At 37.7% G+C, this 27570-nt stretch overlaps 4 protein-coding genes and 1 non-coding gene across 8 annotated transcripts; 2 read left to right on the plus strand and 3 right to left on the minus strand.

Moving 5' to 3' along the window:
- Window positions 1–859: 859 nt before the first annotated feature.
- On the minus strand, window positions 860–965 carry LOC112086930. The gene has a single exon (XR_002899784.1). It is a non-coding gene; the product is annotated as a small nucleolar RNA R71 (small nucleolar RNA).
- Window positions 966–10633: 9668 nt separating this feature from the next.
- Window positions 10634–12176, minus strand: LOC112086743. Its single transcript, XM_024156339.1, has 2 exons — window positions 10961–12176; window positions 10634–10875 (listed from the first exon to the last, which is right to left on the minus strand). The coding sequence occupies exon 1, from the start codon at window positions 12086–12088 to the stop codon at window positions 11753–11755; it is 336 nt and encodes a 111-aa protein (XP_024012107.1). The 5' UTR covers window positions 12089–12176; the 3' UTR covers window positions 10634–10875; window positions 10961–11752.
- An 820-nt stretch (window positions 12177–12996) lies between these two features.
- On the plus strand, window positions 12997–16935 carry LOC18016609 (superoxide dismutase [Fe] 2, chloroplastic). Of its 3 annotated transcripts, XM_024156052.1 has the most exons (10): window positions 12997–13081; window positions 14550–14663; window positions 14752–14795; window positions 15019–15096; window positions 15414–15602; window positions 15934–16105; window positions 16194–16312; window positions 16404–16430; window positions 16530–16553; window positions 16637–16935. In XM_024156052.1, the coding sequence occupies exons 2-10, from the start codon at window positions 14597–14599 to the stop codon at window positions 16835–16837; spliced, it is 921 nt and encodes a 306-aa protein (XP_024011820.1). In that variant the 5' UTR covers window positions 12997–13081; window positions 14550–14596; the 3' UTR covers window positions 16838–16935. The 3 variants fall into 3 exon arrangements, with proteins under 3 accessions (XP_024011820.1, XP_006402022.1, XP_006402024.1); XM_006401959.2 differs by lacking the exon at window positions 12997–13081 and having other exon boundaries at window positions 14498–14663; window positions 14758–14795; XM_006401961.2 differs by lacking the exon at window positions 12997–13081 and having other exon boundaries at window positions 14509–14663.
- Window positions 16830–19210, minus strand: LOC18016611 (protein FRIGIDA). Of its 2 annotated transcripts, none has more exons than XM_024156051.1 (3): window positions 18111–19210; window positions 17736–17908; window positions 16830–17640 (listed from the first exon to the last, which is right to left on the minus strand). In XM_024156051.1, exons 1-3 carry the CDS (start codon window positions 19150–19152, stop codon window positions 16975–16977), a joined length of 1881 nt encoding a protein of 626 aa, XP_024011819.1. In that variant the 5' UTR covers window positions 19153–19210; the 3' UTR covers window positions 16830–16974. The 2 variants fall into 2 exon arrangements, with proteins under 2 accessions (XP_024011819.1, XP_006402021.1); XM_006401958.2 differs by having other exon boundaries at window positions 18153–19207.
- A 4158-nt stretch (window positions 19211–23368) lies between these two features.
- Window positions 23369–25735, plus strand: LOC112086546 (uncharacterized protein At3g43530-like). The gene is made up of 4 exons (XM_024155515.1): window positions 23369–23518; window positions 23617–24447; window positions 24586–24681; window positions 24947–25735. Exons 1-4 carry the CDS (start codon window positions 23369–23371, stop codon window positions 25733–25735), a joined length of 1866 nt encoding a protein of 621 aa, XP_024011283.1.
- Window positions 25736–27570: the final 1835 nt, after the last annotated feature.

Consider the following 27570-nt stretch of genomic DNA (forward strand, 5'->3'; position numbering starts at 1 on the left):
ATATTTCTTGTTTTAACTTCTGTTCTAGACACCTGATCTCTAGTTCTTTCTTAAAGTTTTGCTGAATTATCTTTCCCTTCTTTTGTTTTTCTCTGAATTGCATGAATACCAGGCGTAGACCTGTAGAAAACATTCCAATTCTAGACGAGATAGACAGACACGAAAGAGAACTTCGAAGACTTAGACGAACACAAGGAATGGCCAACAACGACCAGCCTGGAGATCCTATTAATCGAACTTTAAATATGGACCAAGACGGGTCCGAACATGGAGAAAATGAAGAGAATGATCACAGAGGAGGTGATCATGCTCGACAAGATGGAGAGGAGGATGAGGTTCCTCCAAGAAACAACCAGAACCGCGAGAGAGAAGAGCGTGAAGACCTTGATGCACCCATCAATGCAGCCGATGGTGACCACCGAGGAATGCAGCCGAATGGACGCATTAACCACCATGTTCAGCAAGCAAATCAACACCAAAGATAAGCCAGGAACCATCGCATAGCTGATTTTGATGCACCTACTCAAAATTTTCAGAACCGATCTGCAATTCAAGTCCCATTTCCGAACCGGAATGAGTTTGAAGTCAAGCCTCAAATCATCTCATTGGTAAAGCAAAACCAATTCCATGGAGTTCCTTCTGAACACCCAATGGACCATATCGAGCTCTTTGAAGAAATCTGCAGTATGATGAGAACAAACCAAGTTCCACCAGACTATTTAAAGTGTAAGTTGTTCCCTTTTTCATTAGCAGGTAAAGCTCACCGTTGGTTGAAATCTTTGCCTGCAGGATCGATTACTAAGGGAAGAATGTAAAACTGCTTTCTTGAACCACTTCTATACTAAGTCAAGGTCGAATCAGTTGAGAACAAAGATCTCAAACTTTCAACAAGGGCCAACTAAATATTTCTATGAAGCCTGGGAATGTTTTAAGGAGTACGAACGTGATTGCCCTCACCATGGATTTCATGGATCAAGCCTGACCGAGGTTTGCAACCAAAATACAAACTTTCACTTGATACAGCTAGCAATGGAGATTTTGGACAAAAGACGATAGCCCAAGGAAGAGCCCTCATCGAAAATTTGGCTCAAGCCAATAGCAATGATTGTCCTGAATACGATCGATCGACGAAGCAAACCGGTACAGACAACAAGGAGATAATCGAGCTGAAGAACATGATGAGCCAGCTTCTGAAGAGCAACAATCGCCCAATCCATGCTTGTGAGACCAACAATGGCGCAGAAGATGAAGGACCTAGTGATATCGATCACATTAATCAAGCCTTTCAAGAAGAAGATGTGAACTATGTAGGAGCACTAGTTCCATATCAAAATCGCTTCAACAATGGCTTCAACAACAACTTCCGGAATGCAAATTACAACAATCTCTCTTACCGCAATCCAAATGTGGAAAATCCTCAAGATCAGTACTACCCACCTCAGCACAAATCCTTCCAAAACAAGTTTCAAGGTGAAAACTTTGGAGGAACAGGACCATATCAACCGCGACAGCCATATAACTACCAAGGTACGGGTTTTAACAATCAATTTGTACAACAGCAGGGAGCCACGATGAACCAGCTAGCTTCACAAATCGGTAGACTTGAACAGTCCATCCAACAGCTCGTTATGACGAACGAAAAAGCATCTAAAGACGTGAACGTGAAAGTCGACTGCTTGTACAATGATCTGAACGGTAAGTTCGAATCTTTATCTTCGCATGTCAAAAAGCTAGACGTGCAAGTTGCCCAAACAGCCGACTCTATGAAGAGGCAAAGTGGAGTTCTTCCAGGAAAAGTTGAAGATAATCCTAAGAGGTTTTGCAACGCCATAACCACATTGCCAGAAGAAGAGGTCAGAACTGATGGAAAGAAAGAAGAAACCCCAATCTTTGTACCACTTTACAAGGATGTCGATGCCAAGCAGCCACCATTTAAGGTACTTGAACGATCACCGTTTCAAAGGCTTACAAAAGCCGATGATCCGAGACGTTTTGTTTTCCAATGTTTCATTTCAGGAATCAAGTTTACCGACTGCCTGTGCGAGTCCGGAGCCAATGCCAACATCATGTCTAAGACATTTGCCGAGAAATTGGGCATAAAAACCTTAAGGACATCGACGGTTAAGGTTATTTTTGGAGATTCATCTCAAAAAGATACTGAAGGGGCGATTCATGATCTACAAGTTCTAGTGGGAGACAAGATTGTTCCAACTGATTTCCAAGTCCTGGAGATGGATAAAGACAAGGAGAGGCCACTCATTTTTGGGAGACCATTCCTAGCTACCGTAGGAGCAGTAATCGATCACGCAAACCGGCATGTTGTTTTCCTCAATGTGGATCGCAGAAGGTACTACCCGACTATCTTAGACGATTTTCCAAGCAAGGGAAACAGGCCCAAAGAGAAAGAAAAAGAGGAGCCGAAAGCTTTCGCGAAGATCAAGATCATCATTCCACCAGATGCAACAGAAACTAGTGAGGACCAAATCCAGGAGCTGATCGAAAACACAAAAAGGGTTTTAAAAAATGTTAAAGTCCGGAAGAAGAGTAAAGGGAAGAAGACGGCTCCTCAAGGAGAAGAAGTAAAACCTCCAGCGACCGGAAGTGATAAAGGCACATCAAGTGGAGTGCCATTCAAATCAGCCTAATTCTTCTTGCCTACGTTGAGCTAAACGTCTTAAAACAAAAGCGCTTAATGGGAAGCAACCCATTTAGGTACTCTTTCTTTTAGTTTTCTTTTCCTTTTTACATTTTATGCTTTCTTTTTCTTTTAAGTTTCAGGTATTTTATAAGACAAAAACACAAAAAAAATCAGAAAATTAGAAAAACCAAGAAGAAAAGGGTAGGTTTTTAGCTGCTCGGTCTGGCAAAGACCAGAAAATTGGACGAAGGCCGCAGGAGGAAGAGCCGCGGTCGCGACCAACCGACCTGCGGCCAAGGAAGCATCAACCGTGGCACCGTGAACGTGACCGCGGCCGAGCCCTCAATCACTGCGGTCGTGCGTCTCTTGACCGTGGCCGTTGGTCGTTGAGGTGACGACGCGGATTTCCGCCGGTTTTCAAAGTTTTCGGTGATTTCTGAAGTATTCCCGGTAAAACCCGTAACATTCTCCGTAAGTTTTAAACTTTCCTTGCGTGCAAAACAAGAAAGGTAAGTTCCCGTAAACTTAAAAATTCCCGGAAATTTTCCGTTTTTGCTACAAAAACGCTTTTTAAAGAAAAGAAACACACATTTCGGATCAAAACTCATTTTTCTCTTCTCTTCCAAAAGACTTGGAGATTTAGGAGATAGAACACATTTTTCAATTCTTAAGCTTTTTAAGAGGTTCTTGGCCCAAACCTCACTCTTTTTCAAAGCTGATTTCAATTCTGCCATCAAATCTCTCTTTCCAACAAGGTATGAACCTCAAACTCGCCATTTTTACTTGATTTTAGAACTTAGGTTTTCTTTAAAAACTCAAATCTTGATCTATTGATGGTGGAAATAGCTTAAGAACAATAGATTATCCTTTTAGGTTATCTAAAAATCGTTTTTAACACCTAGCTTAAGAGGAATTGAGATTTTTTAAACTTGGATTCTATATGCTTTATAAAAATCGAATTTGGAACAGCAAAATTGATGAATCTGATTAAGTCTTGTGTGATTAGTGATTAGTATTGGGTAATCTTTAGATTTTACATGGAAATTACTCATAAAAACCGATTTTTAGAAGATTTCTATGTTGAGAACATCAAAAATCCGAATCTAGTCATGAACTACTTGATTTCTTTGATTTAATGTCAATTCTGCTTGCTCATGGTTTTAATTAATCTCTTTATACTAATGTTAGTATAACTGATCTTAATGTGTTAAAATCAGCATCCATATTCACTCTTTTTCCAAGAATCATTTCGTTTTGCAGAAAAATAAAACAAACCAGATCCCGAAGAAGCCGTCACACTGTTGACAGCTCTGAGGACATTCCCGATGATGCTACTCTAGGAGAGTACATGCTGAACCAAGCCAGACCGAGAAGGAGAAACTATGTGATGAGATTGCTCCAGCACTCAAGAGAAACACAAGCAGCTCCCGAGCCACCACAGATTCGATACATTGGCAGGGAGACAATCCCGAGAGTGGACTATGCAAGCCGTTTCAAGAATCTGAACATCAAAACCACGCCTTGCATTGATTATCATACACTTGAGATGCTTGGAATCAGAGAGGATGTGATCTGGTACATCGATGCACTTAAGCTGAGGCCCTACATGGAGCTGAACCTTCCGACTTATCCTGAGCTAGTCCGTGAGTTCTTAGCAACTATTACACTCCACCACACGAAGAGGAGGAACCCCAGAGCATCAGATGGCATCTTGTCATTCTCTATCCGCGGACAGCCTTACTCTCTCACCATTTCTGAGCTTTGTGAAGCCCTTAAGCTTCCATACACTGATGGCATTTACCTTGAAGATGAACCAGATTTTAACTTGTGGAAAGAGATGGGTCATGGAGTCTATGATAGCGGGAGATCCAAGTCAGCCCTTCTTACTCATCCAGCAGTGAGAGTTGTGCACAAACTCTTAGCACACACGATTTTCACTAGAGCCAACATGGGATGCGTTTTGAAGACTGAGCTCATTACACTTCAGATTCCGTTTATGGACGACCCACGACTTGCTTGCTTTGCCTGGATCATAGCACAGAACATGGTAAAGGTGAAGCATGATTTACATGGTTGCGAGGACGCTACTCCAGCTTACGGGAGTGCTATTACAGCGATACTACAGGATGTAGGATTCGATTTCTCATCTGATGATCCACTTCCCGATGTCTGGTATGACCTACTTTATCTCTCTCGCGATCACACTATTTCTCGTGCCGCTTTCGATCCAGACAGGTTTGGTTACAAGTATTGCACTGGCACTGAGGAGCACCGAGTCAGCTTGCCTTCACCATCAGTCCCGAGATTGTGTACCGGAGGACGTCCGCGATGGACTCCGGAACCCGATGATTTTCTGCCATTTGTACCTCGTCTACCATTCACCATTGGCCAATACATAGTGGCCAAGGCAAAACGCGATGAAGCTGCGGCCCGCGCTCACTTTCAGCCATCTGTTTCGACCAGCCACACCTCATCATCTACATCATCGCACACACATTCTAATTTGGAGCGCAGAGTTGAGAGACATGGACGACGCTTTGAGCGCGTTGTCACCTTCCTACAGGAGCAGCACCAGTTCGCAGCCGACACATCGGAGGATGAGTGATTGATCAGCACTTCACTACCATCACGGTTCTATCATCATTTTCTTTTCTTTTATCTTATTTTATTTTGCTTTTATTCACCATCTTCTCACCAACTTTTTCACACTGCGGACATTGTGATTTAAGTCTGGGGGAGGATGTCTATCCGTACTAATCATTTTCTTGCTTTTGCCTTTAAATTTCAAGTACTTTTTAAATTTTAATATGTAACCTATTCGACATTAAGTATTTTTCAGGAATGTTTGACGCAAAACTATGAGGATTTAGACCTGCACACTTCTACACTATGCATGATAGCTCATTTGTGGTTAGCACTAGACTAGGCGATAGCTAGAGTACTTGCACTACAAACTCCCACCAGAGGACTTCTATTCATGGAGATTCTTTCTGACAGGATATACTAGCTCATTTTATTTGACCTTAATGTTGATATCTAATTTTCTCATCATTGATTTTAGGTAGGCATCGACATACACATCTAGGACGTCTTTTACCCTCACTTTTACCACTCTTTGTCGTCCTAGATGACCAGTTTATCTTTATCTAGTACCATACCCTAAACCCAAAACCCTTGTTTTCAATCCTCATGCATTCTCTCTTTAGTTTATATCAGCAAATATGTGCAAAAAGGTCAGAGAGAAGAGGAGCGATGCAGTTTTCAGTCACTCACAAAGAAGACTGAATGGAATTGGGAAGGAAGAGTATCAGAAACCTCATGAAGGTTTACAAGACAAATATTAACTGGTAATCTCGAGCTCTCTAAGACTCTATATCTAAAGGTGTTCCCTTTCTTCAAAAAAAAAAAAAAATTAATGAAAAAGAGAGAGGGAAACAAAAAAGCCTAATGAGTCTTAGATTGACGAAATTTGTGGAGCAATAAGCAACCACTATTCGTTTAAGAAGCTATGGTTTTGAAAGATTTACAAAAATCTAAGTCTGGAGGAGTTAGGAGAGAACCTGAGGAAGAAGATCAGGAATCAATGGCAAGAAGAAAGTGACTGAAAACTGTGGATACCAACAGCTTCACTCTCTCTTGCGGTTTTGTATAATATCCTGCATCCTCCAGATCTTCAGGTAACCCGTAAACACTTTAAGCCTTACCCCTAGAATAATCCTTTTTGACACCTAGCCTAGATTGCCTTACCTAGACTTTCTTTGATGAGAACCACCGAGATTTTTAATGAATCTTAAGAGCTAGTTGACTGGAAGTTAGATCTTAGTGCATAGATTTCCGCATGACAGATTAACGGACTAGTTATGCCTGTATTGCTAGTGAGAATTTTCTAGGTTATTCCCGATTGCTGCATACTAATTGATATTGGTCTAGAAGTTTGGTCTCTGAGATTTTGTTTAGTTCCTGCGTTTTCAAACCTCTCACCGAGATTTAGCCTTTGTTTTGTTTGAGGACAAACAAAAGACTAAGTCTAGGGGAGTTGATAACACCGGATTTTGACCATTTTTATGGATCACTTTAATATCTTTTACAGGTGTTTTTACTCTATTTTCAAAGGTTTTCAAAGGATTTCTATGTTTCCGGATTTTAAAAGACTTTTCAGGTAATTTGGGATAAAGAGGCACAAATTGGAACAAAAAGACTCTTTTGGATAAATGCAGACCGTCAGAACTCTCATGGAGAGACGAAGACCTTCTCACCGTCTGATCACCCTCAAAATTGGACAACTTATAGAAGAATCAACCAGCTTTCAAATGCACTTGGTTTGGAGACATTCCAACGGTTGGATCTCAAGATATTCCATTAGCCCTGGAGCCACTCGAAGACGGCCAGCAAGTCACGCGACTGCGGCCAACAGCCTATTTCCCGCGGTCAGAAGCCTTCCGACCGCGGCCAACCACCAAATCCCCGCGGTCACGTCACTCCCGACCGCGGCCATCAAGCTCCGAACTAAAGCCCATATTTCTGAAGCCCAAAGTCATTCTCAGCCTCAATTCCGGAACCCTAGAGACCATGGAGTATTGAAGACTATAAATACTTGTCATTTAGGTCTTTTTTAGAGAGAACCCTTCATACTTTACAGAAACCCTTTTTCTTTAGCCGTTTTTATGCGATTTTTGTAGAAGATTAGTCAAGTCCGAGTTCTTCAATAGAGAAGCTTTCTTCATCTCTTTTCTTTACTGTTTTTCATTACTTTTATTAAAACCAATGATGATGTCGACCTCAGCCATGTCTGAGTAGATCCCGAGTTGGGCTTAGGGTTCCCGAAAGGGGCTCTCATAATCGATTAAGACATCTAGGTTTATAGATCTGGGATTTCGACCTGTTCTCTATTTATTCTTGTTCTTATTGCATGTATGCTTGATTGATCACCTAGTATCTGATCTAGATAGTTAGTGTTGCGAAAATTTTCATTAAGTATCAGCCCTAGAATGAAACAGGCGATTTTTCCGTAGGAGTGGAAACCTACCTGCGGCGAGATCGTGAGTATTGACGAGTCTTGTGCAGCTCTTGCGTTCTCTCCCTTCCAGGGCCAGAGTGGAAACCTACTGGTCAGGGTTGCGAGAAACAGTTGATTATGATCACGACAGTGACATAGTCATACCGCCGTACTCTAGCTCTAGAACCACCTATATATCGATATCCGTCAATCTCAATTTATCTACCCTAGTGTCGAAACCGATTATGATCCCTTAGAGTTCCCAAACGCTCAGCGTTTTTAGCCATTATTTACAAACCAATCGATTTTTACTTGCTCATTTAGATCTGCTTTTCAATTGCCTTAGTTCGATATTTTACATGCTTACTTGCTTTCCATTTGATTTTTCTACTTGCTTTCTAGGATAGATTTATTTGCTTACTTTAAGTTTTAGTTTAATTCGTGACAAACAACCAACCTTTAAAACCAATCTAGTCTAGACATAAAGTTAAAAACCGTAGAAGAATATCAGGCACACAAATCTCTGCGGATTCAATCCCTAAATACTACAACTGATTACCTGTGCACTTGCGGCTTTCATTTGTTTTGTTAAGGGTAAAATGTATTCCCTCACGCAGTTGACTCGACATCAAGATTCACATAAATGAGAGAGGAGTTTCAACGATCGAGCAACTGCTTGCGGATGTGGAGTTACAAGATGATCTCATGAGAGGTATTTTCATTTCTTAGCTTCTCCTTTATAAGTTTCAATGCTTGATTCATGTTTTTTTTTGGGTTTTTTGATGTAGAGAATGACCCTGATTTAACGCAACCTAACTGAAGTATGTGCAAAGTGAAATCATGTTTGAATCTGCTTTAAGGTAAACCATTTTATAGTTGTAAAAACCAGTGTTGTGGTGATTGGTGAAACTGATATTGGTTGATTAAGTCTAAACCCTTTATTTGTTTACATGTTAGGTCTACAAGACATGAAGGCATGGATGGATCTTGATTGTCACAGAAAGAAAAGAATTGGTTTCTAATCTCTATCTACTACTTTATGTTTTAAGATTTAACCGTTTAAGACTTTAAGTTTCAAGTTTCAACTTTGAACTACTATTGTGAGCATGTTTCAGTGCTTTGTGTGTTGCAAGAACTTTGTTGTTTGATGAATTGATGTTTCTTGTTCGGATATTTTTTTTTTGCATTTCAAGGATTCAATGTTTTAAGTTTCGGATATGCTATTGCCTTTCGGGTTTATTTTTATTATTTCGGTTACATTTTTTTATTTTTGGTTCTTGTAGACCCGAACCGAATCAGGATCCAGTTTTTTCGGGTCTTAATTTTAATATCCGAATCGACCCGAAAAATTTGGTTCATACCCGAAACCGAACCGAAATTCAATCAGTTCCGATTTGGGTAGAACAACTCCATACCCGATTGACCCGGAACCGATCGGATCCGGCCCGAACCCGACCCGAATACCTGAATGCTCAGGCCTATCCATAATGGCATTTTTTGTCCTAACGGAATATAAAATGTTACTTGCTTAATTATAGCATATACATTAAAAATTGGTTATTAACTTAATTATCTCTAATTTTTTTTTTCTTTTTTGGTCAAGTATCTCTAATTTGTTTTTGATTGTTTTTTTCCCCTTTTTGTAAACAAAAAATTTGAACAATTTCATTTGTGTGTATCATTCATTACTTAGGCTTGACTAGTTTAAACGCAGCGGTTGCGGTTGCGAGTGCGGGAGTTTGCGGAAGCGGACGATTGCTGTTTTGAGCGTTACTCAACGGTTTACACAAATGGTTAAATTTTTTAAGGCGGATCCGTTTGCAGGACATTTTTGACTGGCAAACCAGCGGTTGTTTTAGCGGTTAAACGTAAAATTATCAAAATAAATATCATATATAATTATAAAAAAAAGAAAAACTAAATTATTATGATTAATATCAAAATCACTAGTTCAAAATAATTAATAAAAATTATAAATAAATACTAAATAATTATTTTAAAAACTAATTAATTTTATAATAATATATTTTATTTCAATTATTGGGAACATCGCCCAAAATTGTGTCTAGTAATGTAATAGACTGAAAAAAAATTGTTTCAGTACGTGGATCTTCTGAATTTGTCTTATGCTTGATGTAAAATTTCTCCAATTGATCTAATCGATTTTTGCACAACCCCAACTCAAATCAACTCCAAATTGCTCATTAGTATTCTTCAAAATACGTTCTTACTGGAGTGCACTAAAAAATCTAGGATATTTATCTTGAGTTTGTTTTTCCACGATGATCCGTTGAAGTAACGCACATGGCATGTAACTTTCTGAAGAACGAAAAAAGAATTATAACAAACTAATTTTGTAATTAATAAGATATATATATTTATAATTTTTTACATTAAAAGTGAAAACAGAACAATTAATATAAATGAATTAAACCAAACTATTATGACACTTATGCTTGTATCTTAATTTTCTTCAACTGATATGAAAGCCATGATTAGAGACTATAATTTGATAGAAAAAGTGAGAGGTAAGGGTTTATATATATATATATATATATATATCTATGAGAAGATTAGTAGGGTTAGGTTTTGTAATTGTTTTTAACGTGATTTTTTATTTTTTTTCTAGCGTGATTTTATTTTAATTTTTTTTTTACCTAACCGCTACCGCCCGCAACTGCAAATGTTGACGGAAAACAGCTTTTGAATTTCAGCAATATAAAACGATACAAAACGGTTTGCAGCGATTTCTATGATTGTGATAAAACGCTACTAACCGCTACCAACCGTAAATGCTGCGTTTGCAGATGATAGCGGGTGAACCAATCAACACCTTAAAAGTAATTCATTTAGCTTAACTTTAGGGGGTGTATTGGAACAGAGATTTTAAGATATTTTAGGTTTTGGATACTTAGTGTCTTTAGCGGTTAGCTTCTTTGTGGATTCGATCCTAGCTCGATCTGAAACTTTGCACTTGCGGTTAGAATTAGGTCTTTTAAATTTTTTTTTTATCGTCATTTGCATTATAAAAACCCAAAACGGGCAAGTACAAAGGGTGGATAGGCCCAACAGAAATAAACTAAAGCCCAAATACAAAATATGAAACGTGTTACAATAAAGGGCATAAGATAACACGTGTTAATAGACGTGGGAGCATGCATGTTGGTTGAAAATCTTGACCGCTGCATCACCGCAAATCTCACAGGATCCGATCTATCCTTCTTCCTCCGGTGACTATAATCTGCAAAAAGCAGCCGATTGATTCCAGATCTTTCCACCACACAACTTTTTGCATAGACCACCAATTAGAGCAGATTCCCACTAACCATTTGATTATTGAAGCACAAGAAGTTGCAGTAAGGCCAGAGAGCAGAGCAGACTGCAAAACACGCTCACTTGTTCTGATCTAAACAATCCAACGAGTTTCACATATCACGATTCTCTTGCACACAAAGAACCTTCATCCATAGCCGACTCTTACGGCCCCAATAGGGGGTATATGAAGGATTGTACCAGGAATCCAGCACATCAACGGAAGAAGAGCCTCTGAGCAACACCCGGCCTTTGTCGGAGAAGATTTAAGAACCGCAAAAGGATAGGAAAACTAACAAACTAACTAAACAAAAACTAAATCGGAATACGGTCAGAAATTTTATTATCCGGACAACGCCGGAAAACTTAAGAAAAGAAAACCAAACATGTCCGAAAGAGATCCGAACATAATCGGAGATTATCTACAAGAGAAGATAAGTTGAGAGCTTTCCTCTCTCTGAAAGATCCGAGATAGAGAAGAGAGAGAAAAGCCCCCCCACTTTAAAAAATTTAACCATCCATCATTTATATTCATAAGATTCATTAATTAATCAAAAGAAACCGATATACTTGTCAAATTTTAAACTTCAATAATGGACACTGATAAACATTATTATTAATTACATGAAATACTAAAGATCTTATAATTGACTGAAATATAAGAAAGGCGAAATGACTCTACCCAAAAAAAAACAAAGAAAACATGATTATTATCCGATCACTGCTTCTTCTTTTTGTTTTTTATAAAACATTAGGGGACTAACCCTTATTTAGAAAATAAAGTTTTACATATATACTTTCTAATCTTACAGTATGGTTGGAGGACCAGCAATTTTGGAGCACTGTTCTTTTAGCATAGGAGGAAAAAACGGATTGACTGGAAATTGTTGTGTGCAGCTGGTTTCAGCTTCCAAATAAGCTTTACAACAAGCAGGACCTATACTAACAACTTTGCCGGTCATTATGGATTGAGCAATCTCTGCAAAACATCCTGGAATATTCATCAATGTTGAGAAACATTTGTTCACGTCGGGCATTTGTGGCATGCCGGGACTTGGAGGTGGAAGCTGCGGTGGTTGAGCATTCATGGAACCTGCCATGCATATAGCCATTAGGAGAAAAAACGCACTCTTCATTGACATAATAAATTTCAATGAGAACTATGCAACAAGCGAAAGAGTTTAAGAAGTTCAATATATGTTTTGACAAGTCTATTTTTGTTTTGGTGAAAGCAAGTAATTGGCTATGTGGTCGAATTTATAATAAAAAAATGGAGTAGAGATACTGTACTAATTAGCTATTTGAGTTACTATCTAATCAATTGTCGTTTTATAATTGAAAAGGAAATAAAAGCAGTAAAAAAGGTAGGATACTGCACTTTTATATTTGGTACATTGAATTTTATGGTATAAAACATTTTGACCACTTTTGCATTTGGTCTATAATATTCTTTTTTCTTTACTAATTGTAACCGTTTTGTTTTTGTAATGGCTGTTTGCTTTTAGCTTATTTCTTAGAGATTTTAGATCTAAAGTAATGGTTGTAGGCTTGTGGCTTACAAAAGGGGTTAAAGCCACGCTTTATTGGCTATAGAACAAAAAGCAAAAATTAAAGAAAGGCATGTAAGTGTTTTTCAAAATATCTTTGATGACTTTTAAAATCACTAAAGCTTGATTTGTTAAAATGTGCTTTAAAAGGAAGCTAAAACCTATGTACTAATCAGTAATCACCCCTTAATTGTGAGTATTGGCTTTTAATTTAATTTATAGAGATTTTAGCTGTAATGTTATGGTACTTTAAACAAATGTTAAAGCCATGTTTTATCAGCTTTAGAACAAAAAACCAAGGCAACTACAAATTGTTAAAGTTTGATTGGTTTAAAATGTTAAGGATTTTGTTAAGTCTTTAAAACCACAACTTAATTTCTTTTAAACCATTCGGGCACTTTACATATGGTACATAAATCTACACCATAAGTATATAGGTTTAGACCCAAAGGGTTTTCAAGTTCATGAAAAGGACGTTGCCGAATCTCGACAAGCTTGCAGCTTATTCTTAGAGGTACATTGACTCTCGGCCAGTGCATTATTAAATCGGGCCTGTGCAATGGATGGAATTTCTATTTATCGAAATATGTGAGTTTGTCGTTGTTTTTGCTATAATTTAGCCACGGATTATTTTTTTACGCTAGATACAATGTGAGAACTAATTGGTTTTGCCAACTTTAGGTCTCTAGTTTTCTATTTGTTAAAATGTCCCCTCTCTATCGAGAGATGACACTTATCATGATTTTCCTATTTATATGATATGAAAACAAACTGCATGCGTCTGAAAGTGTCGGGGATTGATATGTTACGCACATGATCTATTATGTGAGAAAGAATCTAAGGAATGGCTTGAAGAGGATGAGGAGAAAATTGAAATCCATCATAGATGAATAGGTTTGCATCGTCTAGTATATAATAAAACTATAGACAAAGCTGGATCTGAGTACAGGCTAATGAAGCATGTACTTCAGGGCTGATGTTTTTTTAAAAAAATTTGGGGCCAATTTTCTTGAAAATGAATTGGTTCAGTTGGTCTTGTGAGTCTGACAATTTTTCTCATTTTTTAAAAAGTTGGTCTACCACTTATCCCACATCGAAAAAATTAGAAAATTTAGAAGAGGAAATTGTAGTATAAATAAGTCTTGATATTACTCTCGTTTATTAATTAAAAACTGGTGTTTTTTTCTTACATAAAAGATTAAGAGGTCATTTTTTTCTCGCCAGCTCTAACTACAGATACATTAATTAGTGATATATCTAGTGATAATACAGTGAAAAACCAAACTTAGATGTTAAACTACTTAGGTGTTAAACAAAAAAAAAACGTTTGATTTTTCACTTTATCATCACCAGATATAGCACTAATTAATGTATATGTAATCATATCATGAAATCTATTTCTGGAATAGTAAACATATCCAAATTGATCCATAGGTTGATCAACACCATTACTCTCGGACTATTTCTTTCTTCTTTTATTAACTTGACAACTTTCTTCATGGGAAAACCATATAAGTTGTTTGTGTTAAAACCCACTTGTACGTAAATGCTTCTTCACATTACAAATATTCATATACTTCTCGTTTATATACTTATAATGTGGATAGAAGATTCTCTCGTGTTCGCGATCAAATGGTTAGTTTATCACTTCGTACATGAACATTTGTAGACCATCATCGCAAAACTCTTTTGTTACTTCACCACTAGTGCGAATCGCAGTGTGCGATATTTACGCATACACATCTAAGTCGTAATGAGTATGTTTCATGCTTCGAAGAAATATTTTGACTATGAATTTATATATGAGAGAACATTTGGTTTCATTTGTTATTATTATTGTTGTTGTTATTCCATCTGTCCCATTATATAAGATGTTTAATGATTCTTTTTTTGTTTTATTACATTAGATAATTAGATGTATTGCAATCTTTTAAGCAAAATTTAGATGCATTTAAAATTAGCTCTAAACTTTTTAGTTAGATGATTAAAAGTCTGGGCATTGCTTGAGATAAGAAGGCTCACTTATCTAGTAAGCGAAGCTCTGTATATGTTGCAGAGGTTTAATCAAAATCAATCAATAAATCAGTAACGCTTTGAGGAAAGATGATGACAGTTTCAGTGACAGCCACTTCCTCATCTCTCTCGTCGTGCTCTCTCCTTCCTTCAAAAGGTCTCTCCTTTACCAATCTTTCTTTCTCTCCTTCTCTCGCTTAATGTAAAACACTTGGTTTTTATATTGGGTGTTTTGGTTGGTGAAGTTACAGGGCCAAACTGGCGAATTCAATGGAAAACAAACGAAAAGGTGTTGTTTTTATGCAAATCCTCGTTTTACCCATCAAAATTCGAATCTAAACTGATAAATTCTATTCGGAACATGGCCAAGGAACTATATGTATAGATAGTGTTTGATGAAATGCTTGAGTGAAACTTGAACTTGTTTTGTTTTAAGCACATCACTCTAATCCAATAACAGAAAACACTTTCTTTGGTTTCTCAATTTCTTGTTGTTGTTTTCGATTGGGCAGAGACGGTTATCAAGAAAGATGGCTGTTTCAGGTGTTATCACAGCAGGATTTGAGCTGAAGCCTCCTCCATATCCTCTTGTACGTTTTCTTATATTTTGTTATCAAGACCCAAACTTTTAGGTTTGGATTTTGATTTGATATAATCATATCATTGGGTTAGTGTATGCACATCTTGTGGTGTAACAATACAGTAGTGATACAGGGCCTTGAAACTTGATGGCGACTCAAAACTCATTAAAACCTTTTCCTGCACTAGTGAAGTAACTTTGTGATCCTGATTGTTGTTTTGGTTCAAACATTGCATCAGTTTCGTGGCTCAAAAACATTGTTCTCAATACCAAATGGGAGATGTTGCTCACTCTGTGTCTGTATATGGGCCTTCTGATTTATGGCAGGATGCTCTGGAACCGCATATGAGCCGGGAAACCTTGGATTATCATTGGGGCAAGCATCACAAAACTTACGTAGAGAACCTGAACAAGCAAATCGTAGGTACAGATCTAGATGGAATGTCACTGGAGGAGGTTGTGCTTCTTTCATACAACAAAGGCAATATGCTTCCTGCGTTCAATAACGCCGCACAGGTAATGCCAAATATTTGCCTTTACAGTTTCTTCCACCGGTTTTTGGAAAAATGAAACAATTTCTATCTACTAAAATAGATTATTGGATACATATAAGTGGCAGTAGTCTCCCATTTTTTTGTCGATATATTGCCGTAGATAGCTACATACACTGAGACGTGAAAAAGAATCACTTGGTTAATGCATTGACATGAGCATTTTAGTTCGTTGTAAACTGTGGAACACGAATAAGGTTTAGGACAAATGGGTAACCCCGACCTTGTTCTTAATCTGCGATGGGTTCCTTTCTCTGGCTTGAATGTGAATTTAAGGTATTTGAGGGGCTTTGCAGGCATGGAACCATGAATTCTTCTGGGAGTCTATCAAACCTGGTGGTGGAGGAAAGCCAAGTGGAGAACTCCTCAGACTGATTGAGAGAGATTTCGGGTCTTTCGATGAATTTCTAAAAATGTTCAAGTCAGCTGCAGCCTCGAACTTTGGTTCGGGTTGGACTTGGCTTGCATGTGAGTATTTTTAACTTTGTTGTTCCCATTCCACTAGAAAATATGCAAACGTCAACTTACTTAAGCTTCTGGGGATCCACTAATGCAGACAAGGCTAATAGACTTGATGTTCCAAATGCCGTAAATCCGCTCCCAAAGGAGGAAGACAAGAAGCTTGTAATAGTTAAAACTCCCAACGCAGTAAATCCACTCGTATGGGATTATTCTGTAAGTGTCTAAACGTCCAAAATAGAAATGAACCTTTGTTGTTGGCTATAGTATTTGATTTCCTCACTTTTTGTCTATCGTTTATGTGCAGCCACTTCTCACCATTGATACCTGGGAGGTATATTATAAGCTATTCGTTTCTCTCTCTGAATTCACATAGAAAGATTGGTTTCTTGATCCCTGACTTAGTTTTCTTTTTCCTCTTTGTGCCAAACAGCACGCCTACTATCTGGATTTTGAGGTATCATCAAAATGCCGAATGATTTTTTCACTAAAGTTAGAAGCAATGGTTCTCAATTCTCATGACTCTTGTATTCTGTGCAGAATCGAAGAGCTGAATACATAAATACATATATGGAAAAGCTTGTGTCATGGGAAACTGTGAGCACAAGGCTAGAATCTGCAATGGCTCGAGCTACTCAAAGAGAACAAGAAGGAACAGATACAGAAGATGAAGAGATTCCAGATGATGAAGAGCCAGAGGTTTACTTAGATAGTGATATTGATGTATCTGAGGTTGACTAAAAACCTGAGAAGCAATAACATTAGCATCTGAATGAAATGTCAAATTACAAAGAGTAGAATTTTTTTTGCTTATTAAGCCTTGATCTTTAAATAATTTTTTTGACTGCTCTAAAAACAAAAACCTTTGTGTTACATATTTACATTCCTCCTATGTGGTCTTGTGATGAGTTACGAGGAGACCTGTGATGAGGCAAAGTCAATAATCTTTCTACAGATGGTGAATGCCTGTAAACCCTTTGTAGACCATATGGTATCTGTTGTTGCCCATGAACTGGAGGAGAGTACTCTCGAGGCAGTCTCTGTCCATGAACCGGAGAGTATGAACTTGGAAGCAGGTGTTCATATGCAGATACACTTCTTCCTAACCCACCAGGAGGAACCATATATTCAGGGGATCTCCTGAGACTTGAGCGATGAGGAAAAGATGATGATGGGCCGAGGTAACTACTCACAAGAGCTGATATTTCATCTCTATCTCCGTCTATGTGACTAGGAAAGTTTCGATCACGGTATATAGGAGAATAAGATGAGGAAGCTGCTGGTGGCATTTCCATCTCTGACAACCTCGGACGTTTCATCTGTTGATTGTACAATCTCTTGGTGAGTACGGCTTCCTCCATTAAACTGATGGATCTTGCTTGCTCCTCCATCTGTTTGTCGATCTGAAGAGTGTCTTTCTCTAGCTTGACGATTTGCTCTTTGATCGGCCACCCTGGTATTTCTTTCGCAGGGTCTAGCTTGTGAGCCTCCAAACACTTCGTCACTGATAATAACGCGGCTAACTGTTTTTCAATCGCTTCTTTCTGTTTAGATAACAAAAGCTAACAATGGTTAGATTTCCAGATGAGGAAAAAGGGTTAACGAAAGTATACACATAATGTGCAAGAAAGAATCATACAAATGCCGTAGGTGAGTGTGCTTTCCGTTTAGCCAACTCAAAAGACTCCTTGCTCTTCCTTAGGAACGGAGTTAGAAGTGAAGAAGGTGAAATTTTGTCCTCCATCCCAAAGGTGAAAACAATCTCAAGAGCTTCAATATTCGTTCCACGCTTCAAACATGAATCAACTATACCTATGACCGATAGAACATTCTGTTAGGACCAGTTCTTGAAACTTTAATCTCAAGAATGCAACAGCAAAGTCATTAAACAGTAATTTCAGTGCAAATAGCAAAGAACCCTAAAATGACATGTGCTCTACAAGTTTATTGCATGGTACATACAATTATACTCCCAAGCTTGATTCTGATTGATTCAATAACAAAAAAAAACCACCTTTGCAATGAAAACTCATCGACTCAAGAGAGAACATGGTACCGGAAACTATTGGGACAAGAAAAGGTGACCGTTTCAGAGCACCAGCAATCTCAGAAGTACCACTCTGCCTTATCAAATCCAACAAATCCATGCTCCTAAAGCTTGAAGGAACCCCAAAACAAGCAATGAGCAGAAGCAAACCCCTTGCGTCGATCGCCTCCGCAGTAGCTAATTTTCCTTCATTCATGATTCTCCTCTTCCAAGCAAAAGCAGCAGCCTCCGCCTCTTCCTTTACAGAGCTCTCAATCATCGACTTGACCTTCTCTTCACCAGGCTCAATCATCAGAAGAAAACACTCAAGAATGAGAAGGGAAACTTGTCTCGCAGGGATCATATGCGAATCATGGGAAAATGCTTTGCGTCCTTGTAAGTAAAATTTCCCAATACATTCCAACACGAACTTCGCTGGCTCCTTGGCTAGCTTCAAACCTGCAGGAATCTCCTCCATTAACTTAGCTCGCTCGGAGATATTCGCGTATATGTATTTGCGCAGGCCTTTGCTGCACATCGACTCGCACAATCGTTGCCCCTCCGCCTTATCATTCGACGTTATCATCTCCGGTGCTGTCTCAGCTTCCTCCGGAGGAGGTGGGCACACAATCGCGGTGGCGATTTCTCGAGAAGCATCGTGCTCAGGCGAGTGGGAGGAGGAATCGTCGACGCCGTTGCTCTTGAGTTTGGATTCAATGGCGTTCTCGATGTCATCCATGTGCTTCTGCAAGTCGTCGTAGTGGCGTTTAAAGGCGTCAAATGCAGCTGAGAACTTAGCTAAATCGTCGATTGATTTCATGAATTGCGGATGTTTAGAGTCCCCGGAGGTGATTTCCTTATTGGTAGGTTCGGTTCTGTTAATCGCCGGGAAGTCTCCCCGTCGTTCAGATTGATCTCGCTGGTGTAGCCGCGGAATCGTCGCCGGCGACGACGGTTTCTCCTCCGTCGTGGATGGATAATGATGGGAGTAGCCACGGGTAGGGATCATAGAACCATTACGGAAAGCCATGGGAATCGCGGAGAAGAAGAAGAAGAAGAAAGATTGTAGAAAGTCTGTGTTTTTATATTAAAAAGCCCTAATTTCGTTTCCTTAGTGAAGAAATTACTAATTCTCTTTTGTCCTCGTTTATAGCTTAATTTTTTTACTAATAATTCGAAAGTCACCTAAATTGATCTGGTTAAAGAAATTGCAGATTTAACAAATTTGTGTTCACGGGAGTTTTTTTCCTCTCTCTTAAAGATAGCACTTTTCCTCTCTCTTAAAGATAGCACTTTTTCTCCCGATTAATATCAAAACTTTTTTTTCCGTTAATCAGATAATAATCTTCGATTTAATCTAGTTATAATTTTCCAACATGATTGGATTATGTTTTGCACTTTCACTTCTGTGTTTGGGTTCTCTTGTAGTTTGAGACTGTGATTCAGATTCCGTGGTAAGTGCTCTATACTTCCCTATAGTCCCTATCATAACTGCAAAAGAGATGGGTTTCGAGTCAAAGATGATCAACGGTGAAACTTAATAAAGAAGCTAGTTTTCTGACCACAATTACTCACTGGATCTCAAAAGAGGAATAATCAAACGGTAAAGGAGCAGCGGTTTTTGAGAAAGATGTAGCCTCGATTGGAGTTTATTATAATCTAGATTTTTTGGATTCTAGTTTTTCGTCAAACCTCTGAACGTCGACGATATTGGCATCATCTTCTCAACGTCAATCAGCTTTCACCCAGGCTTCCATATGTGTTTATCGATCCTTTATCTTTATGATTTGGGTCATAATTGGATTGTAACTTTATCTTTATGATTTGGGTCATAATTGGATTGTAATTTATAAAGCTTGGACCTCAAACTGTTATAATTTATTCATTTATGAGCCTTCGTATAAACGAATAGTTGTAAAAAAAATATTGCAGATTTACAAGATCAATACTAAAATTTTGAACATAAATTTCTGTTAAACATTTACATAAATAGTATTAATTAATCAAAAGTTAAAATAATCAAGTTCTCAAAATTATTTATTCTCAAAATTATTTATTCTAAAAATATTTATCTTGTTCGTTAGGACTATTCAAAAATCGCTTGTATTCTACTAATGTGTGAAAAAAAGTGTGTAACATTTAACTTTTAACAAGTCTTTAATTTGTAAGTTGTAATATTGGCTTTTAGTGTTTTGCAAATGCGCAAAAAATTTCCATCAACTGATAGTCTCAGACGTGAGTTGTGTGATATCGGTCTCTGGCGTGGCAGCTGTACAGAAAACTGAGGAGAGAAGCTTGATATGAGTCCTTATTCTGTATCTAAATTAACATGTTTTCCTACATAGATTTATGAAGTGTGTTAAGGTTTAAATGTTTTCTTTAGAATTTTGTATATGAATGTAATAATTACACATTTATGAATGTCATAATGGGTTAATTTGTTCATTTGGTCTGTTTTACAGTGATCTAAAATATTTTGCACGTTTTGACAGAGCAAATCGCAAGCGGACCATTATCATAAAAACATCAACGATAAGTCATCCCACCATCAGGATAGCAGCTGTCTCCGCCACCCTGCCAAACTGCTCGTTGTTCAATCTTCCAAGAGAATCGATTGGCCGAGCACAATCGATTATCGAGGCTTCTAAGCCCGTGGTCCTTCTCCACTTTCGGTCTATCCCTCAGGTTCAAATCAGTTGTTGGTCTCATTGGTCTTTCGATCAGGATAGCCACAAATTTGTTAGAGTTGGGGATAACGGTTTTAATATCTTCCCTCTCTTTGAGAGTGCTATTTATCCCGAGCTCTTTGCTGGGAAATCTTATGAGGTTTCTTACCGAATTGTTGTCTTGCGTAGCGGTCTGTATGGAACCAGAAGAGGCAAACCGGATCGCTTCTGCGAACCCCGGAGGTAAGACTTCAGCTTCAACGTCACTTGCCAAAGTGACTACTCTCAAACAATCCGGCTTGGCCGTGAAAATGATATTGACGCATTCAAACTTCGTTATGGATTCGCTGTCTTATTATCAAGTGCTATCTTTATTAAGTTCTATCGCTTTTGCTTTGTATTTGAGTTTCAATGGAGGATGTTTAATTCCCTCTTGTTGTTCTATGTTTGATTAAGTAATGAGAAGAAAGATTGTGACAAAAAAAAAAGTCATCCCACCATATATTTCTTTATCATATAAAGGAGAATGATTCGAATGATTCATAGTTAATAATTCATTTGATCATGAAACGTGTCAAGACAAACGATCGAATTTTTGACATTTTATTTAATTAATATTCAGAAAAAAAAATTTATCACTGGTTCCAAATTGTAAAAAGTAAAAGGGAAAAAAAGTTTAGATCAAGAAGAAAAGAAGAAAAAACAATAGATAAAAAAGAATAAAACCACAGTTTATAAAAAAAAAAGTAGCATAAAAAAAATAAACAACATATGTATTACAATTTTAGAACAATTATATTAAAAAACGCCACTGTTCATAAGGAAAAAAAAAAGAAAATTATATATTCAGTTTAGCATATAGAAATTAAACAATATATTACAATCTTAAATCATAAAGATGCTAAATTATGGATTCTACTTATATTTATCTATATATCTAAGAAGTTTTGCTAAAGATATCAAAAACTATTTCTGTTGCCGGGATTCAAACACGAAAATATAATCATTGACATGATATTTTAACCAGAGTGCTACAACAGAACTTTTGTTAAATCATGGATTCTATTTGTATTTAATCATATATCTAAGAAGTTGATATGATCGTGACAAGCTCAGAGGAGGAGGAACCAGAGGTAGCTGGCAGGATCACTCGTTCCATAGCTAGAGAGATGGCTAAGGAGGCTCACGCTCTCATTGCAGCAGAGGACAGTGATCAACTGGAGACTGGAGCTCACATCTTCAACATCTCTATCTTGAAGAATGAAGAACCCAGTAACAATGACTAAGTAACTTAGGTGATGATTCTGTACTTTTTTCCTTGGTGAGGATTTTGGAAGGAAGGAGATTCTTCTCCAAGGTTTTTAACGAGGCAGAAATCATTGCTACGTCGAGTTACTTAGAAGTTGTTACTAATGGGTAATAATGTGCAAAGTCACAATGACTTGTGCACTAGTATTTTAGGCGCACCACTTAGAATTTAGAAGGGACGTCTCGCTGTTTTATTTTTTAATCAAACTTCTTGTTGTTTTTATTTCAAACTTCATGTAGTTTGTTTCTTAGGGCTGCGATTTCTCTCTAAGTCTATTTAAGAGAGAAAATCGCCTAAGTGTTATTCAGTGAAGAATTTTTATCGAAAACCTTATTGTGTTCTTCTCTCTTTTGATTTCTGAGAACAAGAAAACTCTGAAATTCGAATCTTCGTAAAAATTAATCTGTTTACAAGAGATTCTTCTATCTCTCCATCATCATCAATTCGATTATCACACTACCACCACCACCCCATCGAATCGATCTCTCCACCATCACCATCATCGATCCGCCGAGCCACCAACTCTCCTCATCGATCCGATCTCCATAGTTCTATCACGACATCATCAAACCATCATCGCACCTGTAGCCTTTATTCTTCAGAGTAGATCACCTTGGGTCATATCAGAAGTGTTGCTACTTGTATTTATCCATATATATCTAAGAAGTTTTGCTAAAGATATCAAAAACTATTTTCCTTGGCAAGATTCGAACCCATAATATAATATCAAAATGATATTTTAATTAGTGTGTTACAACATAACTTTTGCTAAATCATGGATTCTATTTGTATTTATCCATATATTTAAGAAGTTTTTCTAAAGATATAAAAAAATATATCCATTGTCGGGATTTGAACCTGAAAATATAATGAACAAATGCCCTGAATGCTCCTCACTCTTGAATTTTATTCTATAATACTCCACATACTAATCTTAATTTAATTTTTTTTTTTTAATTCGAAAGTTTAATGTAATGTCTAAAAAACTAAAGAGAGTTTTCGTAATTACAGATCCAACCAGTAAATGGGTCGGGTACTGGGTTTTCCGATGGGTTTGGGTCGGATCTGAGTAATTTGTGTAATTATTTTTTTTGCTGCTTCTCTTTTTCAAATAAAAAAAAAATTAAATAAAAAAAAACGAGAGAAGAGGCGAGAAGAGGAAGAACACTAAATTGGAAATCGGGCATTTAAAAAAAAACCCCAATTGTCAGCCTTCAGAACTCGATTGGCGGCAAATCATCCCCTACATCACTCGATCGTCTTTTGTTGTGATGGCTCGGACGAAGACAACCTCCGCAAAACCTCCAACCTCCGCAAAACCTAAAGGAGGTCCACCGACCCTAAGCGAATTACGCAAAATGGTGAGGAGTCGGCAAGAGAAAGTGAAAGCCGGCAACAATGATGACGATACAAATGTGGAGGTATGATTCGTCCATATGGATTACTGTGTGCATTAAGTAAAACTGGACAAACGAAGTAAAACTGGAGCAACTAAACGAAATTGGTACAACTAATGTAGGTGAACGCCGAGGAAAAAGAGAAGAAAGAGATTCCGAAATACCAAGAGGAGGAGGAAGAAAAGGACCAAGAGAAGGATGAAGTAAAAGACCAAGAGGAGGAGAATCCGAAAGACCAAGAGGAGGAGGAAGAAAAGGAACAAGAGGACGAAGAAGATGAGGTATTAGAGGAGGAGGAAAAATCAGACCACGAGGAGGAGATAGAAAAGGACCAAGAGGAGGAGAAAGGTGAGGAACTTGAGGAGGAGGAAAATGAGGAACAAAAGGAGGAGGGGGAAGATGATGATGAACAGGAGGCAGAAGACGATGATGAACAGGAGGCGGAAGAAGATGTAGACTATCGAAGCCAAGCTATACCACCAGAGAAGTTGTGCTTTGAACCCGGTATGTTTAATATCAACATCAAGCTGTCAGGAAGATGCTATATTGAGAAGGTTGTGAAAACGTTAGAAAAGGTGCTAGATGAAAGAGAGTTGAAATGGTTCAAAACGCACCCTCAGTTCAAACACTTCTTCCACATGTACTTGGAAGAAAATCATAAATCGCAGGGGATGTGGATGCTTATTCTGTGTATGGTGCCATCAAGCAAGATGAAGGAATGCTGGTTTGTAGTAAATGGGGTGCCCATCTGGTATTCTTTGAGAGAGTTGGGGCTTATTTCTGGATTAAACTGTCGAAGCTACCCTAAGAACTACGAAAGGTTAGGTGGTGACAGTAGTAAGTTTGTTGCAAAGTATTTTGGTGAAGGGAAGAAGAAAGTAACACTGAAGAATGTAGATGAGAAGATGGAGTCAATGAAATCAAGTAAAGTGAGAGGTAGGATGAATATTGCTGTACTTCTTAGCCAACAGAATTGGTAGGAAGACGAAGACAGGTAATACTGCTGCAGGTGTAGAGCCTTCTTTTTGAGAGCGGCTAGTGATTTAGATTTATGTGAAATATTTCTGTGGGGACGATTTGCATTTGGTCAGAATATGAAGGACATTCGCAATATAGTGAAGAATTTAAATAGGAATGTGCCTGAAGGTGCGAACAAAGTGTTTCCTAGTTTCATTATTCCTATGGAGGTAAATAAGAATAACTGTCATAATGTGTTGTCTGATTCTTCGTATGTTTGTTTCTTGGTAGACATTTTAGAGAAGCTGTTGTAGAAGCCGAGGATAGCTGTCCAAGGATGTGCAAGAGCAGGTTCAAGAAAAGAGATTTGAAAGGTTTTGGAAATAAATTCTCAACTTGGTGCAACAAAGGTTAGAACTCAAATCTTAGCAAATAATTGAGTATATTCTCCATTGCTAGGATCAACCTGAATGGTTTTTTTTGTGGTTTTAAAAGGATATTCATAGTGTGCTGGCTGCATCGAAGCAACTGCGGGCTCTCATCATGGACGATGAGGATATAGACCAAGATGTAGCGGATTATGTTGTTGATGGTTGGAAATCGATTTTGCTGGAGGAGAAAAGTGAGATATTCTTTGAGGAAATGTTCAAAAAAGATGTCAATAGCCGAAAGAACAAAGGGAAAAAAGCATCGGGTCCTAAAACACCAGCTCGTAAAACCGCATCGACTCCTACAACTACAATAGAGGTAGAGAAACTGATTGCAGGCTTAAAGGGCTTGACGAAAACAGTGGAAGATGGGTTTATGGAAATGAGAAAAAAGTTAGATGATCATGAGAAAAGAATCAAAAAGATGAAGCTGTATGTGGGTGAAGAGAAGAAAAGAATTCAAGAAGACGAAGATAATCGTCTTAACTTTGATGCAGATTACCATGGCGGTGGTGAGGAGGCAAATGATGGCGCTGGTTGTGCTGGGAAGAAGCAAACAGAAGGAGAGAATGTGGAAGAAAATGTGGAGAAGAATAAAGAAGAGAACGAGGAAGGAGCTGATGGGGAGAAGGATAAAGAAGAGAACAAGGAAGGAGCTGATGGGGAGAAGGATAAAAAAGAGAACGAGGAAATAGACGGAGAAGTGCCAACCCGTGTAACCAGGACTAGTGTACGAACAAAAAAAAAATCACAATACAAACAAACCCCTTTTACAGAAGATAAGAAAGGGAAGAAAAGGTCAACGAATGATGAGAAGAAGAAGGGAGCTCCCAAGGGAAAGAAACAAAAGACTTAGAGTTTAGGGGCTGGTTTATGACCTTTTTTAAGACTTTTGCTTGTACGATTTTGCTATTCTATTTTGCTTGGACCTTGTTTTAAAACTTATGCTTGTAATATTTTGCTATTCTATTTTGCTATTCTATTTTGCTTGTACGGTTTATAACAAGTTTGGTGGCACAACTGGTAAAATTGGAAGTACTAATCAGCTAAAAAGGGTTCAGAACAAATTTGTTTGTTGGCACAACTGGTAAAACTAGAAGTACTAATCGACTAAAAAGGGTTCAGAAAAAATTTGGTGGCACAGCTGGTAAAATTGGAAGTACTAATCGGCTAAATTCGTTTGAAGAACAAATTAGTTTGTTGGCACAACTGGTAAAACTGGAAGTACTAATCGGCTAAATTCGTTTGTAGAACAAATTTGTTTGTTGGCACAACTGGAAAAACTGAAAGTACTAATCGGCTAAATTCGTTTGTAGAACAAATTTGTTTGTTGGCACAACTGGAAAAACTGAGAGTACTAATCGGCTAAATTCGTTTGTAGAACAAATTTGTTTGTTGGCACAACTATAAAACTGGAAGTACTAATCGGCTAAATTCGTTTGTAGAACAAATTTGTTTGTTGGCACAACTGGAAAAACTGGAAGTACTAATCGGCTCCATTTAAAATAAAATAACATAAGATCCATAGTTGTACCTCTTAGTTGTAACATAAAACTATACATAGTTGTACCTCTTAGTTGTACAGTTTGTCACACTCTCAAATAGTTGTACTTTTGTCGAATTCTAGTTTTTTTGGTATTACCTATGATTAATAAAACATGTGTTGGTTGTACCGATCATAACTGCTAAATTAAAGAGATTACTAGCACATTTATTAAATAAGATTTAAGATATGTCAAAGTTTGATGATATTGGTTTATATCAAGGCTATTTGTTTCAAAGTATCCATAAAACTTATGATATTATATGGGATAAGTGTGCCCAAACGGTTTTCATAATTTGAAAATTTTGGAATACACATTGTTTTTAGTACATATTATACATTTATATAGATATTAAATTACATATACTCTGGAACTATATGTTATTTTTAAAATAACATATATAAACCCTGATTAAATATATAGACAACTTTACAAATAGTTGTTCTAAGTAGTTCCAGTAATACCAAAAACTCGAACATACAGGGTTTAGGACAATAGCCAGGAAGTTATTTCAAGTAATTCCAGTAATACCAAAATCTCGAACATACAGGGTTTAGGAGAATAGCCATGTAGTTGTTCCAAGTAGTTCCAGTAATACCAAAAAATTCGAACATACAGGGTTTAGGACAATAGCCGGATAGTTGTTCCAACTAGTTACAGTAATACCAAAAAATTCGAACATACATGGTTTAGGACAATAGCCGGGTAGTTGTTCAAAGTAGTTCCAGTAATACCAAAAAACTCGAACATACAGGGTTTAGGACAATAGCCGGGTAGTTGTTCCAAGTAGTTCTAGTAATATCAAAAACTCGAACATACAATGTTTAGGACAATAGCCGGGTAGTTGTTCCAAGTAGTTCCCATAATATCAAATACGTAAACATACAATTTATAAATCTCCGGGTAGTTGTTTCAAGTAGTAACAGTATTACAAAAAAAAAATTACAAATTACAAATAGCCGGGTAGTTGTTCCAAGTGGTTCCAGTAATACCAAAATTCAAAAATGCAAATTACACAGTTTAGTTTGACTCCGCGTTTGTCCCGTCCGTCTCCGCGTTTGTCTTCGAACCTTGACTACAATGTCACCAAGTCATTGCAAAATTTTGTCCTGGCACCCGTTTGTTACCACGGCGGTGTTCTCCCATG

Source organism: Eutrema salsugineum, unplaced genomic scaffold (assembly GCF_000478725.1).
Source record: "Eutrema salsugineum unplaced genomic scaffold, Eutsalg1_0 scaffold_2, whole genome shotgun sequence".
NCBI classification, from domain to species: domain Eukaryota; kingdom Viridiplantae; phylum Streptophyta; class Magnoliopsida; order Brassicales; family Brassicaceae; genus Eutrema; species Eutrema salsugineum.

Coding starts and splice junctions, on each gene's coding strand:
- LOC112086546 (XM_024155515.1), top strand. CDS start 23,369: ATGGCTCGGACGAAGACAACCTCCGCAAAACCTCCAACCTCCGCAAAA. Junction 23,519..23,616: donor ATGACGATACAAATGTGGAG/GTATGATTCGTC, acceptor CAACTAATGTAG/GTGAACGCCGAGGAAAAAGA. Junction 24,682..24,946: donor GTTTCATTATTCCTATGGAG/GTAAATAAGAAT, acceptor TGGTTTTAAAAG/GATATTCATAGTGTGCTGGC.
- LOC18016609 (XM_024156052.1), top strand. CDS start 14,597: ATGATGACAGTTTCAGTGACAGCCACTTCCTCATCTCTCTCGTCGTGC. Junction 14,796..15,018: donor AATGGAAAACAAACGAAAAG/GTGTTGTTTTTA, acceptor TCGATTGGGCAG/AGACGGTTATCAAGAAAGAT. Junction 16,554..16,636: donor CCTACTATCTGGATTTTGAG/GTATCATCAAAA, acceptor TATTCTGTGCAG/AATCGAAGAGCTGAATACAT.
- LOC18016611 (XM_024156051.1), bottom strand. CDS start 19,152: ATGGCTTTCCGTAATGGTTCTATGATCCCTACCCGTGGCTACTCCCAT. Junction 17,909..18,110: donor GATGAGTTTTCATTGCAAAG/GTGGTTTTTTTT, acceptor TATCGGTCATAG/GTATAGTTGATTCATGTTTG. Junction 17,641..17,735: donor CACACTCACCTACGGCATTT/GTATGATTCTTT, acceptor TTATCTAAACAG/AAAGAAGCGATTGAAAAACA.
- LOC112086743 (XM_024156339.1), bottom strand. CDS start 12,088: ATGTCAATGAAGAGTGCGTTTTTTCTCCTAATGGCTATATGCATGGCA.